The 18,676-nt window shown below is 35.3% G+C and overlaps 1 protein-coding gene across 1 annotated transcript in view; it reads left to right on the top strand.

Moving 5' to 3' along the window:
* Nucleotides 1-18,676, top strand: part of FAM184B (family with sequence similarity 184 member B) — a 38,405-nt gene that overhangs the window by 4,282 nt on the left and 15,447 nt on the right. The window contains exons 2-3 of the mRNA XM_062493409.1: nucleotides 9,591-10,349; nucleotides 17,306-17,416. Of these exons, the coding sequence (XP_062349393.1) occupies nucleotides 9,591-10,349; nucleotides 17,306-17,416 (870 nt within the window). The remainder of the gene's footprint in view (nucleotides 1-9,590; nucleotides 10,350-17,305; nucleotides 17,417-18,676) is intronic.

The following is an 18,676-nucleotide window of genomic DNA, read 5'->3' as shown; positions in this document are numbered from 1 at the left end:
TGTTGATCAGCTAGTCAAAAGCAGTATTAAAGCCAGACTTTTATTTAGGAAAAAGCCTAGTATCTTATTTGGATAGCTAGAAATCATAATTTAAATTAACTCAAGGTATAAGAATGACATCTGTGTATGGAATTACTTCCTTACCATACAAATTTGGCACTAATAATATCAAGTTTGCAGAAAATATGATGTTCTTAGTAACTGCCAACTCAAGACTACTTTATAATGGAGAGTACATAATAAATTCAAGTCTCTTTATCAAGGAATCCTAGTTAATGTTTATATACAATGCTTTGCATATTATTAATATGCAAATTATAGGCAATAGGCGATAAAATATCTAATGATCCATTAATTGCACAAAAGAAAATTGCAATCTTACAGCTTTTTCATGTTCTTTTTTTTTAATGGTAATATTTGAAAGTACCTTTTTCCATGACACTATAATAGTACCTCTTTCCTAATATTTCCTTTAACCAGTATGTACATGCCAATGTTTTACAATTGTGAAAATTATACCCAAATTAGAAGTCTAGAAGACAGTGGCAAGTCAGTTGAAGACATTCTCATGTAAATATTTTGAGCTATGTATTTTAGGCTTTTCAACACTCCAGCATTGAATATTGTATATTAAATACACTTTTTCTTTAAAATATCATGTTCTTCCTCCCCTCCCCAGCAGTCACGTCCTCATTAGTTAAAAGATTTTCTGTGTTTTATTAAAACATCTGTAACTGAGGTAGAACTCCCTCTGTTGCCACCTCTACAGTGAAATCTATCTTCCAAAGCTTGGATAGAGCAGAACACACACAACTAGATTGCTGAGGAAATATTGCCTTTATTTCATAAAGAAACTACAAACTGACTGTCTGTTTTCAAATAGGGATTTCTTCTTTTTTTTCTTAAGTTAATGACCTGGGTTAAATTCTTCTGAAGGAAGATTATATGTTTTTAATGTGTTTGTCATTCAGAACTTTGTCTCACGTGGCTTTTAGGCACATAAAATAAACACAGTTTTAACTTTGAACAGTTACTACCAGAGGAGTCTTCTATTTTAATTATCTTTGGAAGCATCTGGCTGTGACTATGCACTGGCTGGTTGTAACTATATAACCCTCCAAGAGAGTTATAGAAGAGCTACCTTTAAATATGAACCTGCAGCTGATTATTTTACTTTTTTCATTCAGCAAGAGACAACTACTAGAATTTGATAACAAGGCTGTTAGTAACTATAGCTAGCACTTTTACATGTTTTACAATGTTGAAATGTTTTTACTAAAATACTGATATGCCTTAGTGTTTAATAAAAATAATGAATTTTCTGTGGACTACAGGACATTGCAATGCAACTTGATGCATTGCCACTACACTCTTTGCAGACTGCTTCCACTTTTTCTGATGATAAATGGTGGTTAAACTTTCTTGGTTTTGGGATCATTGATGCAATTCCAGAAGGTGTCCAGCATATGCTTAATAGGAATATCTTCCTGAAATGAGAATGTGAGTAGTGGCTGTATTCAATCTAGCTCCATTTCACTGTTACAAATATTTGTGTAAAAATGTACTGGGTACATAGGTAATAGTGTAGTATTATTATGTATATTATTATGTAGCCCTTTAGCTTCATAATACTACATTGACTTGGAGTCCAGTGATGCTGCTTTGAAAACAAAGAGATGAACTGAAAGAAAATATCTTTTAAAACACTGGGCTGAGGTCTGTCTGGGACAATAGCCTGATTCTGATGGTACCCAGAGTGTTACAGGAATATGACACACATCTGGTGTTCTTCTTGTCAAGAGTTTCATTGCCTTCGTCGATCTGTGAGATTTTCCAGAGACTGGCAGAGTATCTTAATGTACTTCCTTGACCTAAATGGATTTTTATTCAATACATTTTACAATCACTTCTTGAATCCCTGTGATCTTTCAGTTGAATTTGCTTACAGTAGCAATAACTTAAATTTTAGTGCCTGTAGTAGCAGAAACTGGTATTATAAATTCATAGATACCTGAGGGTTCACATGGTTTCATTTCTTAATTAGCAAAGTATCTAGAATGTGTAAAAAATATTTAAAATCTTAAAAAATCCTCTCTGAGAATGCGAACTACAGGAGAGCAAGAATTTGATCCAATCTGTATAATGCTTTCATTTGGATTAGGAAGAAACATGACTCATTTTATCTATGATTATCACAGATCTACATAAGGGGCAAAACTTGCAATAAATACTGTGGTTTTTAAATGAATTATATTTGTCTCTGCATGTATTTGATTGGGAAAAATCTCTTCCACCTCAAACTGTAATTAAACCAACAGTTCTACAACTTATATTTACAGGTCTTCCAAATTCTACTATATTTAAAGTAAATACTTGGAAAGATGGGAATCAAGTAAGAGCTTACTTGACAAATCTCTTTTGGTACTGTATTTATTGTAAAATTGGACAGTGTTGCTTTATTGTAATCTGCAAACCAGAAGGTATTTTGGAGGCATAAAATTTTAGGTAAATATCTAGAATACTTAAAAAAAAACCAAGCATAACTTTTGAAAACACTGATCATGTCTGCAATTTATACTCTTTAAAGTTCTTTGGAAGTCTGAGATGTAATGAAGCATTTCACAAAATAGTGTTATTTTGGCAAATGAATTCTATCACCACTGTATTTAAATCTGGTTGATGAAATCCATTAGCACATATTTTTGAAGCATAATTGAGATCAACCTTCTATGAGTTTTAGATTTATATCCCAGAAGAGCTTGATATGTAACAAAACCCAAAGCTAAATTATCAGTGAATTTCATGCAAATAAGGTCTTTTTTCTTTTCCTTCCATTGACACAGAATTGATGACTTCACTTGTCTACTAAAAATTCACCTGGTCTGGAGTAACAGCAATGGACAGTGTACATAAATTTGTCAGACAGATCCTTTACTTCTTGTACATTATGCATCTGACATAGTTCCGAAGATAAAGTTGAACTCGTCCAAGACTATAATAGCCTAAGATATATTGGGAAATTTGAGATCTTAAGGAGTTAAGCATTTCACCAAGACAGAGATTGCAAAATGTCAAGAGAAAGAACTCTGAAATCAAACAAATTGGCCTTTCTGCTTGCCTCCATAAGAGTGTGTGTTAATTGACATTGATTTTTCAGTGTCTAAGCATAATCTTTTCAAGTGTTTTCATCTAGTTCTGTGGTTTTTAATAGACAGACATTTTACCTAATTTAGCTTTTACTGAAAAATAATGTGTTCCTCTGACAACATTTGAATACAGCTTAACCTGATAAATATGCTCGAGATGAATTTGAATCACCTCAGGGATAAGAAAGTAGTAGAAATGTATTTCATATAAATGCCATGCCGACTGATTTTATTTATTCTAGCTCTTAATTGCACGCAGAATCTACCAAAAATTTTGTGCTTTCTATTTAAGTTTCGAGAAATTATTTCAAATTTATGTAGAAAAGGGTTTTGACATATAATATACAACATGAGCCAGGAACTATAAGAAAGATTTACGTCATAATGTAGGGAGGCAGATACTACAAAGATGTGGGCTAGATCTTGCATTGTTTCACATAGTAAGTAATGACCTGGAAGTAAAAAGAAACAACATATTAAAATTAATAGATTATAATTATTCAAAGGGAGTCATAAACATTTTAAGAGAATGGAAAAAAGTAATATAGATGGAAGACAAACTGCATTCAGTTAACACCCAATATCTGTTTCAGTTTGTAAATTGTTGGTAAAACAGCATGAAGTGGGTATATAGAAATGGAATCAGTATGAAGTGAGGCATTGGTGCAAGATGGAGAGAAACCCTAGAGAACAGACAATTTATCAGTTTCAGCCTCTGAGAATGGAAACTTTTACACTTTGCATGGGACTCTTTCATCTATGTAGAAGAAAGAAGACACTGGAAGTGGGGTATGCAGAAATTATATAAAGCAATTATATTAATTAATTCATAAATGAAGCAAATAATTTCACTTGTGTCACCTGATTTAGACATCTGTATTGGGAAGGGAATTATTGTCTTTTGGAGTCACTGTCTTCCTCCTTTGACTAACTTGGATTAGATGTGTAGTGATGCAATGGATGATGTTGGGTGAGATGAATCCCATCTCATATGCAGAAAAAATCTTCCTGAGAATCAAATGTGTAGGGTTTCTCTAGACATTTCCTTGCAGTAATTTCTAGTGGCTTCCTCAGACCTCCTTATGTGGTAGCTGTGTTTCAGAACAACCAGTTTCTCTCAGAATTTCCATGTCAGATCTGGAGAAGTCTTTAATGTTTCCTCAACTGTTTAGGAAGACCTGTTTCTTACCATGCTGCGGAGGCACGGCCTACAACCAGTCATAGCAGATGGATTTGTGACCAGTGTAAAGAGAAGGGATTAAAGTTGAGTAGATTTTATTGAACAGTTGCAGAATAAATTTCAGTAATAAACTCCCTGGTATTCTCCCAGCAGAGGAGTCTCTTTCTAGAATTAACTTCTGTAATTCTAAAATATATTTTTGCTTTGCTAAAATCGTTGGAATGTAGTACTGGTGACCAATATGTTCTCATATACAGATGAGAAGTGGTTAGACATAGAGAAACAAATTCAGTAATTCTGGAGACATTTTTGGGGTTTATACAACACAGATTAGACTTGTGACACTTACTGCAGTGAACATACTTCCTGGATCCCAATTAACTTTCGTGGTTCTACAGCGTATTTTTTCTTTGTTAAAATTATTGGGTTTTTTAGCACCTGTTCTGCTTGTGGAAATATTCTTGCAATATAGTTGTACCTTCCTAATTCTTAAATTGCCTAGCAATTATTCTTGTAGCTCATTAAAAACTGTAAAATACAAATGAGGGACAACTGGATGTCCCTTTAGTAAAATTTAGGTTAGAGCTCATTTTATGTTAGATCACACTTGTGATTCATAAATCCCTAAACTACCATTTTCTGTGTTCAGTATTACACTACAGCCAGCAGAAAAATAAAAAGGTAAGAAAATGGGACCAAATAATTGTACTGGTGTAATTTTCTTGTATTAAATTTAAGCTAAAGAGGGCAGAAGGAACAAAAGGAATGGCAGAAAGAGTCAAAAAATGTGCCTAAATATATTAGAAACCTGTAGGTATTTTATGTTTGTGCTTTCCTGATACATTTTAGTATTTAATTGTATTTTTTTGACTGACTGCAATAGATGTTACATGTAGGAAAAGGAGTGATATGTTCAAATTTGAAGAATGTAGGATCAACTTGCCCTCTTCTACTGTGAATCTCTAGATAAGACAAGATTGAGGTGCATTCAGGCAAGATTGAGGCACCTCTTCTGAAACACTTTGGGATGTTTGGAGTGACAATTTTTTTAAAGCTTCTCTCATACTACACAACACTACATATGTGTTTAGGTTATGAACAGTTGCTACAAATATTTGGATGCATGGAATTATTCCTGTGCTTTCAGTGAACCACAGAGAATGCAAGGAGAGAGCTGAGACTTAGTTCTTTAGGTTACAGGTCATACCTTAGAGCTGTATAATTTATCACCTATGTTTGAAATCAGCATAGGTGTAAAATTGGATCAGCACTGTAGGTAATCATAGCCTAGGCCTGTACCTTAATTAAAATACATTATTCTTCAGTGTTAGAACATGAGAGACTGATTAGAATATTAGTTAATAAATTGTGAGAGGTGGATTTATTTTCTAGAAAGTCTGTGGAGTTGGTGGCAAAGGGAGCTAAGGGATAGAGGAGCCATTTGTTTAAATAACAGAAGCTATTTTTGATAATTTCTCTGTCCTTTGCTTTTAAAGAGACCATTTAAGGCTGGCATGTTTATGAGTACCTCACTCTGCTCTGCTCAGCAAGTAGATGAATTAAAGAAACAAATCCATATGCTAGTGATGGCAAGGTGGTGTTGCTACTAGTGAAAAGGAGATGATGCATAGAGTCACCTGGCATCAGTGAGCCTCCAGAAAACCTCTTCCTTAGTAACAGAAGTTTGTCTCCTTCCCTGCTTTGTGTAGAGTGCTGCAGGGAGTACCCTGTTTTGCATCTTTATACAGGGCCTTCTCTCATTATTTTTTTGTTTGTTTTTTTGTTTTGTCTTTTTTGTTGTTGTTTGTTTGGCGTTTTTTTTGTGTTTTTTTTTTTTTTGGGAGGGGGGATTGTTTGTTTTGTTTTGTTCTATTCTGTTCTTTTTATCCCCCCTTGGTTTTTTGGTTGGGTTTTTTTTTTTCCCTCTCTGCTAGCTTGGGCCTGAAGGAACAACATTTATGATCTTTTGCTTTTCTTTGATTCATCTTAACATCCTCACTCCTCACCTTCCATACCAAATTGTCTTACTTCTTATTCAGCTAAGAAAGCAACCTTCTTGAACCAATTTTTTTGTTATGATAGTCAGTTTCCTCTAAGCATAGTATTTAACACTGCTGTAGGAGGAGAGTAATTTTTGGTTTGAATGCTTTAACTCTGTCTTCACTGTTAAGGTGCAGTTGAATGGTTTATTTTTCTATTTTATTTGTTTTTGTTTGTTTTTGTTGTTGTATGTTATTTTATATCACCATAAGGAAAATGAGGAAGGAAATTCTATTTAGTTTTACAGCATTTGGAGGATAAAATGTAATAAGATGTAATAAGATGTATTCACATTCAGTGCACTGGTAATAGTCAAGTGTATGTATGTAGTAATATTTTTACCAACTTGCCATGCAACACTAGGATGCTTTAAATTCAGTACAGTGTTTCTCAATCCATTTGGTTTTGGAGAACTTTAAGGAGGCAGAAGCCATTAGTGTTATGGTAGCAACTCCAAGAGCAATGATGTGCTCTTTTCACTTGAAAGGTATTCTGTTTGTACTGTCAAATGATCAGTTTTAGAGATGCTTTTTAAAAGCTGTTTATCAGCATAGCTGTTAAGAGATTTATACCACATCAGTGTACACTCACAATGTACAGGTCTGAAATAATTTTTCAGTATTTTTCCTTTCAGCACATAAAGCACCGTATTCATCTCATATAATTCCAGTCTTCAAAATATTGTATCTGGAGTAGGAATATAGGAACTGTTCAGTAGGGAGTGAAAGGCACATGGGAAGGGCTTAAATTTCATAAAGTAGAGAGCAGCAGACGTCTCAAAATTCAATCTTTTAAGAAGGTTAAGATATGGAGGAGTAAGTTTCAGCACTCAAGCTTGAAGATTAAATTTAAGGGCATGCAAATCAAAATGCTTCATTATGGTTCTAGCCAGTATTGAACAGAAGTGTAGGATTAATAGATGGGGCAGGGAGGCCAGGTTCTTCCATTGCTTTAGATAACTCACCTAAGGTGCTGGTGGTAGTCTAATGCTTAGTGGAATTTGGAAAACCTGTATGATTAGGACAGATTGTAGAGGAAACCTGAACATGACATAAGACGGCATGAGACAGGCTATGGTGATTTATTAGATAAATTTATCATTAAGTGAAAGTCTAAGTCACAAAGGATGCATATTCGTTTCTGGTTTGCTGGTGGAATGAAATACAGAAATGTGATCATCAGCATCTGACCTAGTTAACTGAAGAGTTACCCAACCTAATTACTGATCATTTAGTGTGGAAAATGTGGGCAAGAATAATCTTGGTGTTTTTATGTCTGTCTTCTGAATAGAAAAGAATTGTTCATAGAATTATTTTAGTTAATGATATTAAGAAACCAGCTCAGTATACTGTAACTCTTTCCATTTGAAATGAAAATGGTTAAAAATAACAGAGAGGAATTAATGGCTTGTAATCTAAGGCCCCAAAATACACTTATCTAAATGTAGACAATAACTTCTTGTCTGATATTTTTCTGAAATATGATGCTGTTGTTCTGTTTCATCAAATGCTTTTTGAGAAATATATTCAGACCATGTTTTTCATTTGTGACTTTTTAAGGCTTCTGTATGTAATTCATTACTGCCAGGGAGGAAGTTGACTATACACAAGATGTATTTATGTTTTTGCTTTCACTTATGGTTGACTGAAATTCAATATATTATTCATATACAGATAGGACAAAAAGTGGTTGGACATAGATAAGCAAATTCAATAATTCTGAAAATACCTTCTGGACTTATATAACACATTGCAATTACTCTGGTCAAGACATTTACTGAACTCTCAATTGAGACTTGCCCTGATAAAGGCTTGAAGATGATAGGGCCACAATTCTAACATAATTAAAGAATTGTGTCATTGTTTCTGTATTTATTTATTTATCTACTTGATTTTCTCAAGGCTATGATTTTCTCATTGTCTAAGAATCTTTTGATTAAATTCTATGGGCTCAGGCCAGACTGAAAATGTCTGTCGTAACTTGTGTAAAAATTTGAAACCTAGTTTTTTAGAGCAGTAATTTATCCCTAAAAAACCCAAACCAACCAAGCAAGTAAAAAACCTTCATATATAATGTGTTGTTCTCCTTGAGTTAATAACTATGTCCAGTCGAAACTGGATTAGCCCCCATATGTCCTTGTGGAGGTCTGAAAAGACAAGCATATGTCTTTTCAAGGCAGTTATTCTGTTGTGCAATTATATATAGCTGTAATTTTTACTTGGGCATTTACTCTTCATTTCAGGCTGCTGTGGGCTTCTAATAACATTTTCTTTTTGAAGTAACAGTGTGATGCTTGTACAACAGCTTCTGTGAGAGATATTTGGTTTATGTTATGGTAATAGATGAAGCCGGCTTCGGGTAATATGGTCTTGCAAGTTATGAGAATTATTATTCTGCATTTTGTAAAAGAAAATAAGGCATTAAAGGGTTTAAATCAGTTGTTTGGAAAAAATTACTTACTACCATCAGAGGTTTGCTTGAGTCTGCTAAAAGCTGTTTTGAGATTTATCACTGTTACTGAAATTATGGGGAAAAACCCAAAAACCCTGAAACATATTGCCCAAACACTTCTCAGAATCAAGTCAAAAGATGCTTGCAGTTGGGCAATACCTACCCTGAAATGCTGACCAAACTGCCTTGTCAGGAATATGATTGCAGGAGTGCATCTTCCATGGTGTTCTGACTGGAGCCAGAAGTGCAAAATTTAATCTGCTTTTCATACTTTCATTTACATCAAGTGCTTTTGGTGCACATGAACTGGATGTCAGGACCTCAGGTTTCATATTCAGATTTCCCACTACTGGTCCCCAGCACTTTGTCATGCTAAAGGCAATGTGGCCTGCTGCACTGAAAATCAGATGAACTGGACTTCAAATAAATAGTCAGTTAGCTGGAAAAGGGACACAACTTCCTTCTTTGTATTGGAGATCAAACTAGTGACATCAAGTGTCAACTTACCTAGAATAAAAAAGAACTTTCTGACAGAAAGTGAAAAAAATTGTCACAGCATTGTCTCCCTTTTTTATAAGGTTTTGCAGTTTATAATTGTCCGTTCTGTTCCTACTGGGAAAAAAAAAACAACACAAAGAGGCACCACCACCAAAAAAATAGTAATCTATAGCAGTAATTCTCTTCTGGGATTTAACATCTTGATAAATACAGTAACTGAATTAATGGCTATTGTTCACAAGATACTTTGCTTTTCTATTTTTCTTGTTCAATAGGTGATATATGCCCTGAACACTAAGAATGATGAACATGAGGACAGTATACAGGCTCTGAGAGAGGCTCATGAAGAAGAAATTCAGAATATTCTTGCTGAGACAAGAGAAACAATTCTCCAGTGTAAAAGCAAAGTTGAAGAAGAGCAGTTACTGAGAAAGCATATTCAGGCCCTTGAAATTGCAGTAGCACAACACAAGAGATTGAAGGAAGAAGCCTTGGCAGAGTTAATATTGTGTAAAAAGCAAGCAGAAGAGAAGGAGTCAAGAACAGAAGTGAAACAAGCACAGATAGACCTTTCTACAGAATCAGTAGATACCAATGCAGGCTTTGAAAACAAACTTCTACATTTAAATCAGGAGTTTGATGGACTGCTAAATGAATACAGAGCATTTAGAGGAGAAAATCTAGATGAAAAAGTAAATTCAGATGAAAAATGTAGTGCAGAAAGACACACTGTAATAAATGAGATGGAAAACGTGAAGAGCAAGAACCAGAAAACAACCGAAGAATACATTCAGAAAACAAGAAAACTGCAAGCCCCTTGTGAGACAGAAAAAGAGTCTTTGAAAAAAGCCATGCAGCAATCTGTGATAGAAACAAACTGTCAGCAAAGAGAAACAGAGCAAAAGAAGAGCTCAGAGACCGAGGAAGATTTTTTGCTACAGCAGGTAAAGAAGCTGGAAGCAGACCTAGAGGAGAAAAGCCAGAAGATAAATGAGAAGAAGAAGCATTCCCAGAAGCTGAAGGAGAGAATACAGGTAGAATATGAGACTGTAATCCCTATCTCTGCCTGAGAAAGTGAAAATTATCAATTCTTTAAAATTTGGGTGAAGAGTGTCTTATAAATATCATGTTGATTCAAATGCTTTTTAAATAGTAAAGCAGTTTTAGAGGCTTAGAATGGAAATAGGAGTGGTATAATGCTGACAGCTTTAAATAAAGAGTTAAGATGATTGCTAACTCATTAGGAGAACACTTTGAAGACTAGAATTTGTATTCCTTGAGGGAGGAGCAAAGTAAAATTTATCTGTTGGCTGAACGGAATTCTACCTTTCCTGCCTGGAAATATGACAAGAACAGCAAGCAAGCACTGCTGCCACCACTGAGTGTTTACACAGTATATTCTCCTTTTTCCTTGTGGTTCCAATAGCTCCGTGCATGGCTATCAAGAGAGCTAGATAAGAGACCTGAGCCAGCAGTTTAGGAATCACATTTCTTTGTATGACTCTTGCAGCAGTGGCTTGTACCAAGTGCCACTTAATGAAGTGTCCTTTACACTTGTGAAGTTTTCTGTGCTGAGCCATGAGACTTTCACCATTGGTTCTCACCTTGCCCTTTGCCTGCCCACCCTCACTGCTGTGTATCTCATACATTTGCAGCACAGCTCTGCAGACCCTTCCTGGTTGCATCATGTGTCAGATGCAGTTTCAGAGGTTGGCATGTCCTGGGAAATCTGCTGCTTTTGGTACATAAGGTCAGAGTGCAGGAGAGATGCTGATGCACAGTGCTGAAACTGGAGCACCCAGCCATGCTCTGTGCTCAACAGTTCAACTTCCTTCTGATACTTTTGGTCCTTTACTTCACCTAAACTCAGCTATCAGACATGCCCCCAGCCCTATGACAGCAATCTTGAATATTAGATAAGAAAATACCTTGAAGGTTTAGACTTGGAGCATTGCAGAATAACAAAAAATGTTCCTTAATGAAAAAGATTTTCTTCCTTTAGAGGAAGAGAGCCCCAGAAGTCTGTAGGGAGCAGGGTCAGCCCAGTCAGCTGTGATCTTCCAAGGCAGATCCTAACTCTTTTCACCATCTGCCCTCACAGCTTGCTTGCCTCTATTGTTTTGCTGATGATGCAGAGTTCTGAGCTATTTTTTTGAGGATGTTCTTAGAGGGAGTTCAGCCTTCAATAGAGTCACTACCTTTTTGTTTTACAAGATCAGAGGATGAATTGTATACACTTTTCCCAACATTATTCAGATTTCATTGTCTCAGCATGTAGATCTGTAGCAGAACAACCTCTATCTTTTACAGGAAAGTGGAGAGGATACAATGAATGGCAGAGATGCAGACAAGCCCTTTTTTAAAATTGAGTCAATCTGTAATGTCTGTTTCAATACTAAAAATTATCCTGGCTCTGTAGAAGCTGGAAGCATTAGAGGGGAAGAGAGAAAGGAAGATTTTGATTTTTTGTCGGTACCCTAGGTAACATTCAGGGAAAATGAAGAATAAACACATCAAAATTTATGCACATGGTTCACTCTTCTGATTTATTGAATAAGAAGTGCATTAATTTAGGAATAAATAATGCAAAATATGATAGAAAGTGGAAGTAAGAGGGTGGTGTCATTAACAACTCATTTTCTAAATTCAGTATCAGGTGGATAAAACTGAAGTATTTTCTGAAGGACGTATGTTCAACTCATACATTTCAAGTCCTCTAAGTGTGGAATGAGGTTGATTTACATACCACTGGAGCATATTGCCTTGAATCTTTGAAGAGATACCCTCAGACTAGGATATATCTGGAAGGAGGGAAAAAAGACACGGTGTTGTCTTCTGTTTCTTTACAGTTTAAACAAAAAAATATAAACATTTCTCCTTTCTAAATTGACAATCTTTTATGCCAATATTGAATAATTTCTTTTCAGACTTCTATGGACAATGGCAGACAGGAAAATAGAAACATCTTTTTAATCAGAAATACCTTTAAGCATTAGTAAATACTAGCAGGGAAAGCTATTAAAATGGTTGAAAGGTGAAAGGACTGTAATTTCAACAAGATGAATTTTCCTGTTTTCTCCTTAGTATATGCCAAGAGGTTTGAGGCCTTTAGATGAAACACATGACATTAGTACATGTTTATTATTATTATTATTGCTGTAGAAGGGAGAATACAAAGGTTGACAAATCATTGTCTGATCTGTCCAGTCCATCTAGGCAAAAAAGGCAATTTTATCTGAGCATTGCAGTATTATGCTAGGCATCTGAAACTGCAACTAGAACCTCCAGAAACCGAACATTAAATGTGGTTCAAATTTTTTTCCATTAGTTGTGGAAAGACAGCTCCCAGCAAAGTCTGTAGAACCCAATTTTTTCTGATTTTAGGCATCTGTATAATGGATTATGTTACAAACTGTTGTATTTCAGCAGCTGAAAAAAACATAATTAATATTAATTAACTTTTGACGTAAGTTGTAATGAAATTATTAGAAGTATAACCTATTTCAAGTTTAGGATAATCTCAGGCATCTTTTAGATGGTAACTATTGATGGGTATTCACTTTATGATGATGCCAGCTACATGTGGGGGAAGGGCTCCACATCACAATTATTCTGGCAGCAGAGGCAATTTAAGGGTATGGAAGAGCAAAAAAATGTATTTAAACGAGCTCTGTAGGTGATTTATATCATGGAACACCAAGAGAGAAAATGACCATTTATTTCTTTTTACAAGAAAATTACCTATGTAATAAATGTGAAAGTAATGTCATGCATATTTTAGGATTTGGAAGTGTAGCTTAAGTGAACACAGCAAGAAATTCTGAGATCAAAATGTATAGTGAAAAAAGAGGAAGAAGATCTAAGTGTAGTGAGAGAAACTCACATCAAGAAAAGGAAATCCTGCATAAAGCAGGTAAGATGCTCATTAATGTCATTCTAGAGTATTTCCCATGTTAGTAGCCAGCGACATTGGAAATTCTGCAAGTTATTTATGCTACTTGAAATGTAAATTTTGGTACCACAGAAGATATGGCAACTATATTGAATTCCAAAGCAAAACTGTTAATAAAGCAGGTGAACTGAAACATCAAATAATGCAGCTGCAGCAAATGACTTGTACAAAAGAGAGTCAGAAAAGGAGCAACTCTGAAGATATTCAAGAGCTTTAGCAGGTTATTTGCTTCAAATATTCAAAGACATGACATACCAAAAATACTGAAATCAATGCGGGGGGACGGGGGGACGGGGGGGTTAAGATTGATGGCTTTATTGTACAGGAATCAATCCTGTAAGATTCCCAGATCTCTGAGCTCATTCAGTAGAGCACTGACTTGTGTTTATAACCTGAGGTGCACGAGTTTCTTCACAGACAGCAAAGGAGCTGCAGACATCCTTGGGCTAGGCCAGTATTCAACTGCTTCTGTAACCAAATCCTTAAAGAGAACAACGTCTAATGCAGACTTTCTCTGCTGAGGTCAAGTTGGAATATTGATTTATTTATTTTTAAATATATAAAATAGTCATTCTAAAAAGCTTTGCAGAAATGATTGCAGGAATAAACTCAGTAAAATGAGGAATGTGTGTATCCTGAGAGTACCCTCTGTACAATATCTCCCCTTAAGCAACTGTTCAGCCCTGAATCTTTTCTATACTTTTTAGTTCTCTCAAACTATTATGTTAAGCTACCATTCAGGAAAATTAGACTTGACATCAGAGTCAGCAAATTGTCTACTGTACTTTTTCCCAGGCCTAAGGTTGTCCTTGAGGAAGCCTACATGTTTGGAAGTGAGTTACACACCCAAGTTCAAACCAGAACAGCAAAAAACCCCAAATCATTCCTAGATTGCAGAAGAGGCTTGCCATCTTGACTCTGTACAGTTCCACATTTTTAACTAAAGTAAAGCCAATATTTTTCAATGGAGTATTACCACCTAAATAGCATTTTCACTGCAAAATAAACTACCATGACCCCAGAGTTCTACCCTGGTTTTTGTTTTACAATATATCTAGTGTGTTTTGTAGACTATGGAAACTGCAGCTGTTTACAAGGAGGGTATGAATAAAAGAGAACTTTGTTTGTAAAATCAAGCATCAGTCCTATAAGGAAAAGATTTGTCTAAAGGATTAGCTGTTAAAAGGAATGGTAGCTCATGTTATGAAGGATATGAAGGAAATCAGGCCAGTTTAAAACTTCATGGAATCTGGAGAAAAGAAATAGCAGAACGTAGGAATGCTCTTCTATTTATGGATGCTTTAATTAATCTGGTTTTAATCTTATTGGTTACAGTAACATCATTTGAATTATGCTCACTGTAGGCACTTTGGATTGTCACAAAATGCCAGGATTTTCTTGGAACAGGAAAAAATCAGAGAAAAAAAAATATCAGACTGATGCATTTCTGTGAAAATCTCGGAAGACAAGAAGGTGAATTTATCCTTGTTGTGATAAATGGGCCTTCTTAGCAATATTTATACTTGAATTCTTTGCATGTGGAAGTTGTAATGTTTTATATAAGATCCTTCCTGAAGAATGTATTGTGGATGTTATTCCAATTTCTGAGTAAAATTTTCAAGGATTGCTGCTGTGAAATAATCAGATTAATTTGTTTAATCAGATTTTTGCAATGTTTAGGCAGAGGATCTAATTCTATAAAGTTTTGGTAAATTAGTTCAGCCTGCATGTGTTACCAGTGAAATAACAATTATTTATGAATACATGAATACATACATATATGTATGTCCTTATTTAACTTTAATCAGAAAGGTGGCTCATCTTCTTGTAGATCCAAAAAGCTTACCTGAGCAGTATCTTTTTTTTCAGTGTGTTTTAAATGGTTAAGATGTTATTTTTGTTATTGATATGCATTAGCAGCAATTGGCGTAAGGGATTCTTCAAAGAATTTCACTTTCATCAGCGCTGCTGTCTGTGACTGAATCCTTTGGCTTTAGGAAATTTGCAGTCTCTAATGTTTCTGTGCAGTAGGAATCTAAACATGAGCTGAATTCTATTCAGAGGGAGGATAACCTTGAAACACGTTTAGTTTTAAGCATGTGCTTTAATGACTAGTGGAGTTCACAAGTCAGTGCACGTCGAAGTGATTTGTCAAATTTGAGTGTATGCTAAGGGGGAAGTTAGTTTCTGACTCCTAATAGACTTTGGTGTTCATCAAAGATCATCTAAACAGTAGAAGAGGATTAATATCAGTAATTTGTAGAATGGGACAATCACAGTACTGGTCAAGTGGTTTTTAGACCCTTCTTGGTGCTAAGAGTGAGCTTCTACCCATTTTCTGCAGTTAACACTGCTATAACTTTCTCAGTTCAGCATTTACTTGAGAATGATCAAATACTTGCTGAGAAGTTGTGAAGTCATAAAAAGCAAGCAGCTGCTCTCCCTAAATGTTGAGCTTCACAGTACCTGCCCAATCTTGGAGACTAGGAATGGTGTTTAGTGCTTGCCAAAAGAATTAATTTCTATAAAACTGCTGGAGTTTATACTTGCATACAATCTTATTTCTCAAAGTTGAACCCAGATGAGTAAATTATTTTATCTGCTTGTGGAATGGCTCACTTTTGATCAGTATCTGAAGATGAAGTACTTCCAGGTACATAGTTGCACTAGTGAAACCGTATGGAAATGACTTTGCCTTTTATAAAGTATATTCTACTTATTAGCTTGTATATGTATTCTTAAAATTATGCTAGGCTGAAGCTCTTTGTGTGAGTCAGATTGAATTAAAGTATCAAACAGTTCATACTTTAGAGAAAAAGGCATACTAGTAGACATTTATTTTTTATAGGCAATAAATGTTATTGCTTACAGTAACTTCTTAGAGATTCATATTAATTTAATCAGAAAAATATTGAGTTAGTAGAACAAATAGAATTACAACTTTTTTCATTGTTGATACTGTTTATTTTCTTCTATTCAACTAAGACCTGTAACAGCTGTTAAGGAAATACCTATTTTTTAAGATACAAAGAAGACAGTCAGTTGACAGAGTTGAGGTGGGAATGTTGCACCTGTTCTTCATTTTTTAGTCAAAAAGACAGTTATAGCTGCTCCATTTTGTACAGGCAAAACTAAAGCTAATTCCTCCCCTGCAATATTCATGTAGCTGTTTAATTCCATCCTTTAATTGCTACCTAAGTTTTACACAGGGATGTATGAGAAGGAGCTGTACAGGATGGGGAAGGTGTTAAATAGTTATTTTTTCTGTTTCCTACATTTGTAGTGTCTGAAGACACTGTAGATTGTTTTTTGAGTTAGCAAATGTGCACAGATAGGAAGAGCAAGCACACTAATAAACTTGTAATGCATAACACTTCAGGAAGTTTCTAGAAGTTACACATTTAGTGTTTCTACAATAAGTAATTGCTAACACTTGCTGTAAACAATTGCTACAAGCTCTTGGTCACTGTCTTGCAAATGATGCTCTCAGTGATTTTTTAACTATTTCCAGAAACATGGTGATTTTATAATCCTCATTTTTTAATTTTTATTTTTACTTCCTCAGAATTATTTTCTTTATGGATGCTGTCAGATATTTCTTCCTTTGGTTCTCTTTTCCCCTAATGGTCCATTAGTCATCTTGTTATTTATATGGCCCATGTATATTTATGTTTTTTTTCAGATCTTGTGGGTGACTCTTGCAGACTAAATTATTTTTGGACATTAATACCACTCAAGGAAAAACAGTCTGATTCTTCATGCTGTACAGTTTTACACCTTAGGAAAGCTTTCAGTAGATTAGGATAATGTGAGCTGTATTGTCTCACACTAATATTAGAAACCAAACCAAACTGTTTATAAATTTTAAATTAAATAACACAAATGACATTAAATGACAATACCATGTTTTATTGTGTACACTACGTATTATCTAGGTTAATGTAGATTAAATGTGTTCTTTTCATACCAAATGTTCTGTACCTGCTATTGCATGCCTTTATTTTTTATTTTATTTTTTTTTTTTTTGGTGAATTTTAGGAGCTCCAGACACAGCTAGATGAATTTAAAAGAAAATCTGAGTGTGAACTAAAGCAACTAGAGAAAGAGAAAGAAGTTCTAACCGGGAAACTTCAAAACTCTTCACTTGAGGTAAAGTGGGCATAAATGTAATGCAGTAATAAAAAGTATCTTCATTTTTCATTCCATCTGAGAGATTTTGAATTAGTTTTTAATACTATTTGTTGTGTCTATCATTTATAAAATATACAGGGACTCTAGACAGGATAACAGAAATAACTGCTTCTAAATATCTGTGAAGATTTTGACAAGCCTATTTATTTCATATATCACTGTTATAGTTTGGGTTTGCCAATTTTTCATATATTTACCTTTTGTTGTGAAATAATATTAGGAGTAGAAACAAAGCAGGTTCAAAACTTAACAGAGGATAAAGAAAAATTTTATTAACAACATAAAGGAAAATAGTAATAAATTCAGAATAGATCTTCAGACCACTTCCTCTTTCCTCTTTGTTACAGCTTAACAACATACAGAGACACTTCAGTCAATTCCTTAAATAATTATTTTCAGTTCACTTTAGGGAGAGGAGTTTCTAAATGTTTAGCTATATAAGAATTTTTTTTTCGAGAGATAAAAACCAGTTCTTTCTTGACTCAACTTTTTCCATGAATAACAGTCGCCCGGACCTGCCATCATGAATCTCCTCCCACTTCAGAGTCTTGACAGAGCCGTGCTTGTGGGTTATGTAAAAGCCATGCGGTATTTCTTTTAAGGGTGAGCTACTTAAAGGCGAAAGTTTTTTTCAGCTCACTTTTCTCTGTTCATACTTCATTCCCAGGAACAGAGATCCCCTTTTTCCCTCGGGGCAAAGGATTCTTCAAACACTTTACACCTTACTCCACCCCCCCACGGTTTAAAGGAATTTTTTCGTGAAGCACAGTCCACCTCTGTAACTTACAAAAAGATTTTTCAGGCAACCTTCATGGTGTCTCCTCATTCTCCTTCCATTTAGAAAACTTAGCTTTTACTTCATTGACTTTAGTGTGTCCTTTCTGTTCTTCTCCCTCTCACCCAAGGAAAGATCAAAGTCTGTAAGTCTTATCTGATCACTGGTAAAAAAGTTACAATCTCACACAGAAGTTGCAGGGGCTGGGCCAGGCCATGCTGGAGCTGTGTCAGGATCTCAGGGCCAGGACGAAAACCGCAGAGTCCACGCAGAGGAGAAATGGGTGCCAAGGCCGTGTGTCCATGGCTTTCCCCCGGCGCTGCCCGCCCCCAGCTCCAGCCGCAGCCCGGGGGTTCTCCCTCTGCCCTGCCCAGCACACAAAGCCCTGGGGGCTCTCCCGAACCTCATCTTAGCAATGAGCTTCTCTTCTTTTGGCTATTGGG

The sequence above is a fragment of the Cinclus cinclus genome, chromosome 5 (assembly GCF_963662255.1).
Source record: "Cinclus cinclus chromosome 5, bCinCin1.1, whole genome shotgun sequence".
Classification (NCBI taxonomy): domain Eukaryota; kingdom Metazoa; phylum Chordata; class Aves; order Passeriformes; family Cinclidae; genus Cinclus; species Cinclus cinclus.
The sequence above is the reverse complement of the archived record's forward strand: the minus strand, read 5'-3'. Positions and strand labels throughout refer to the sequence as shown.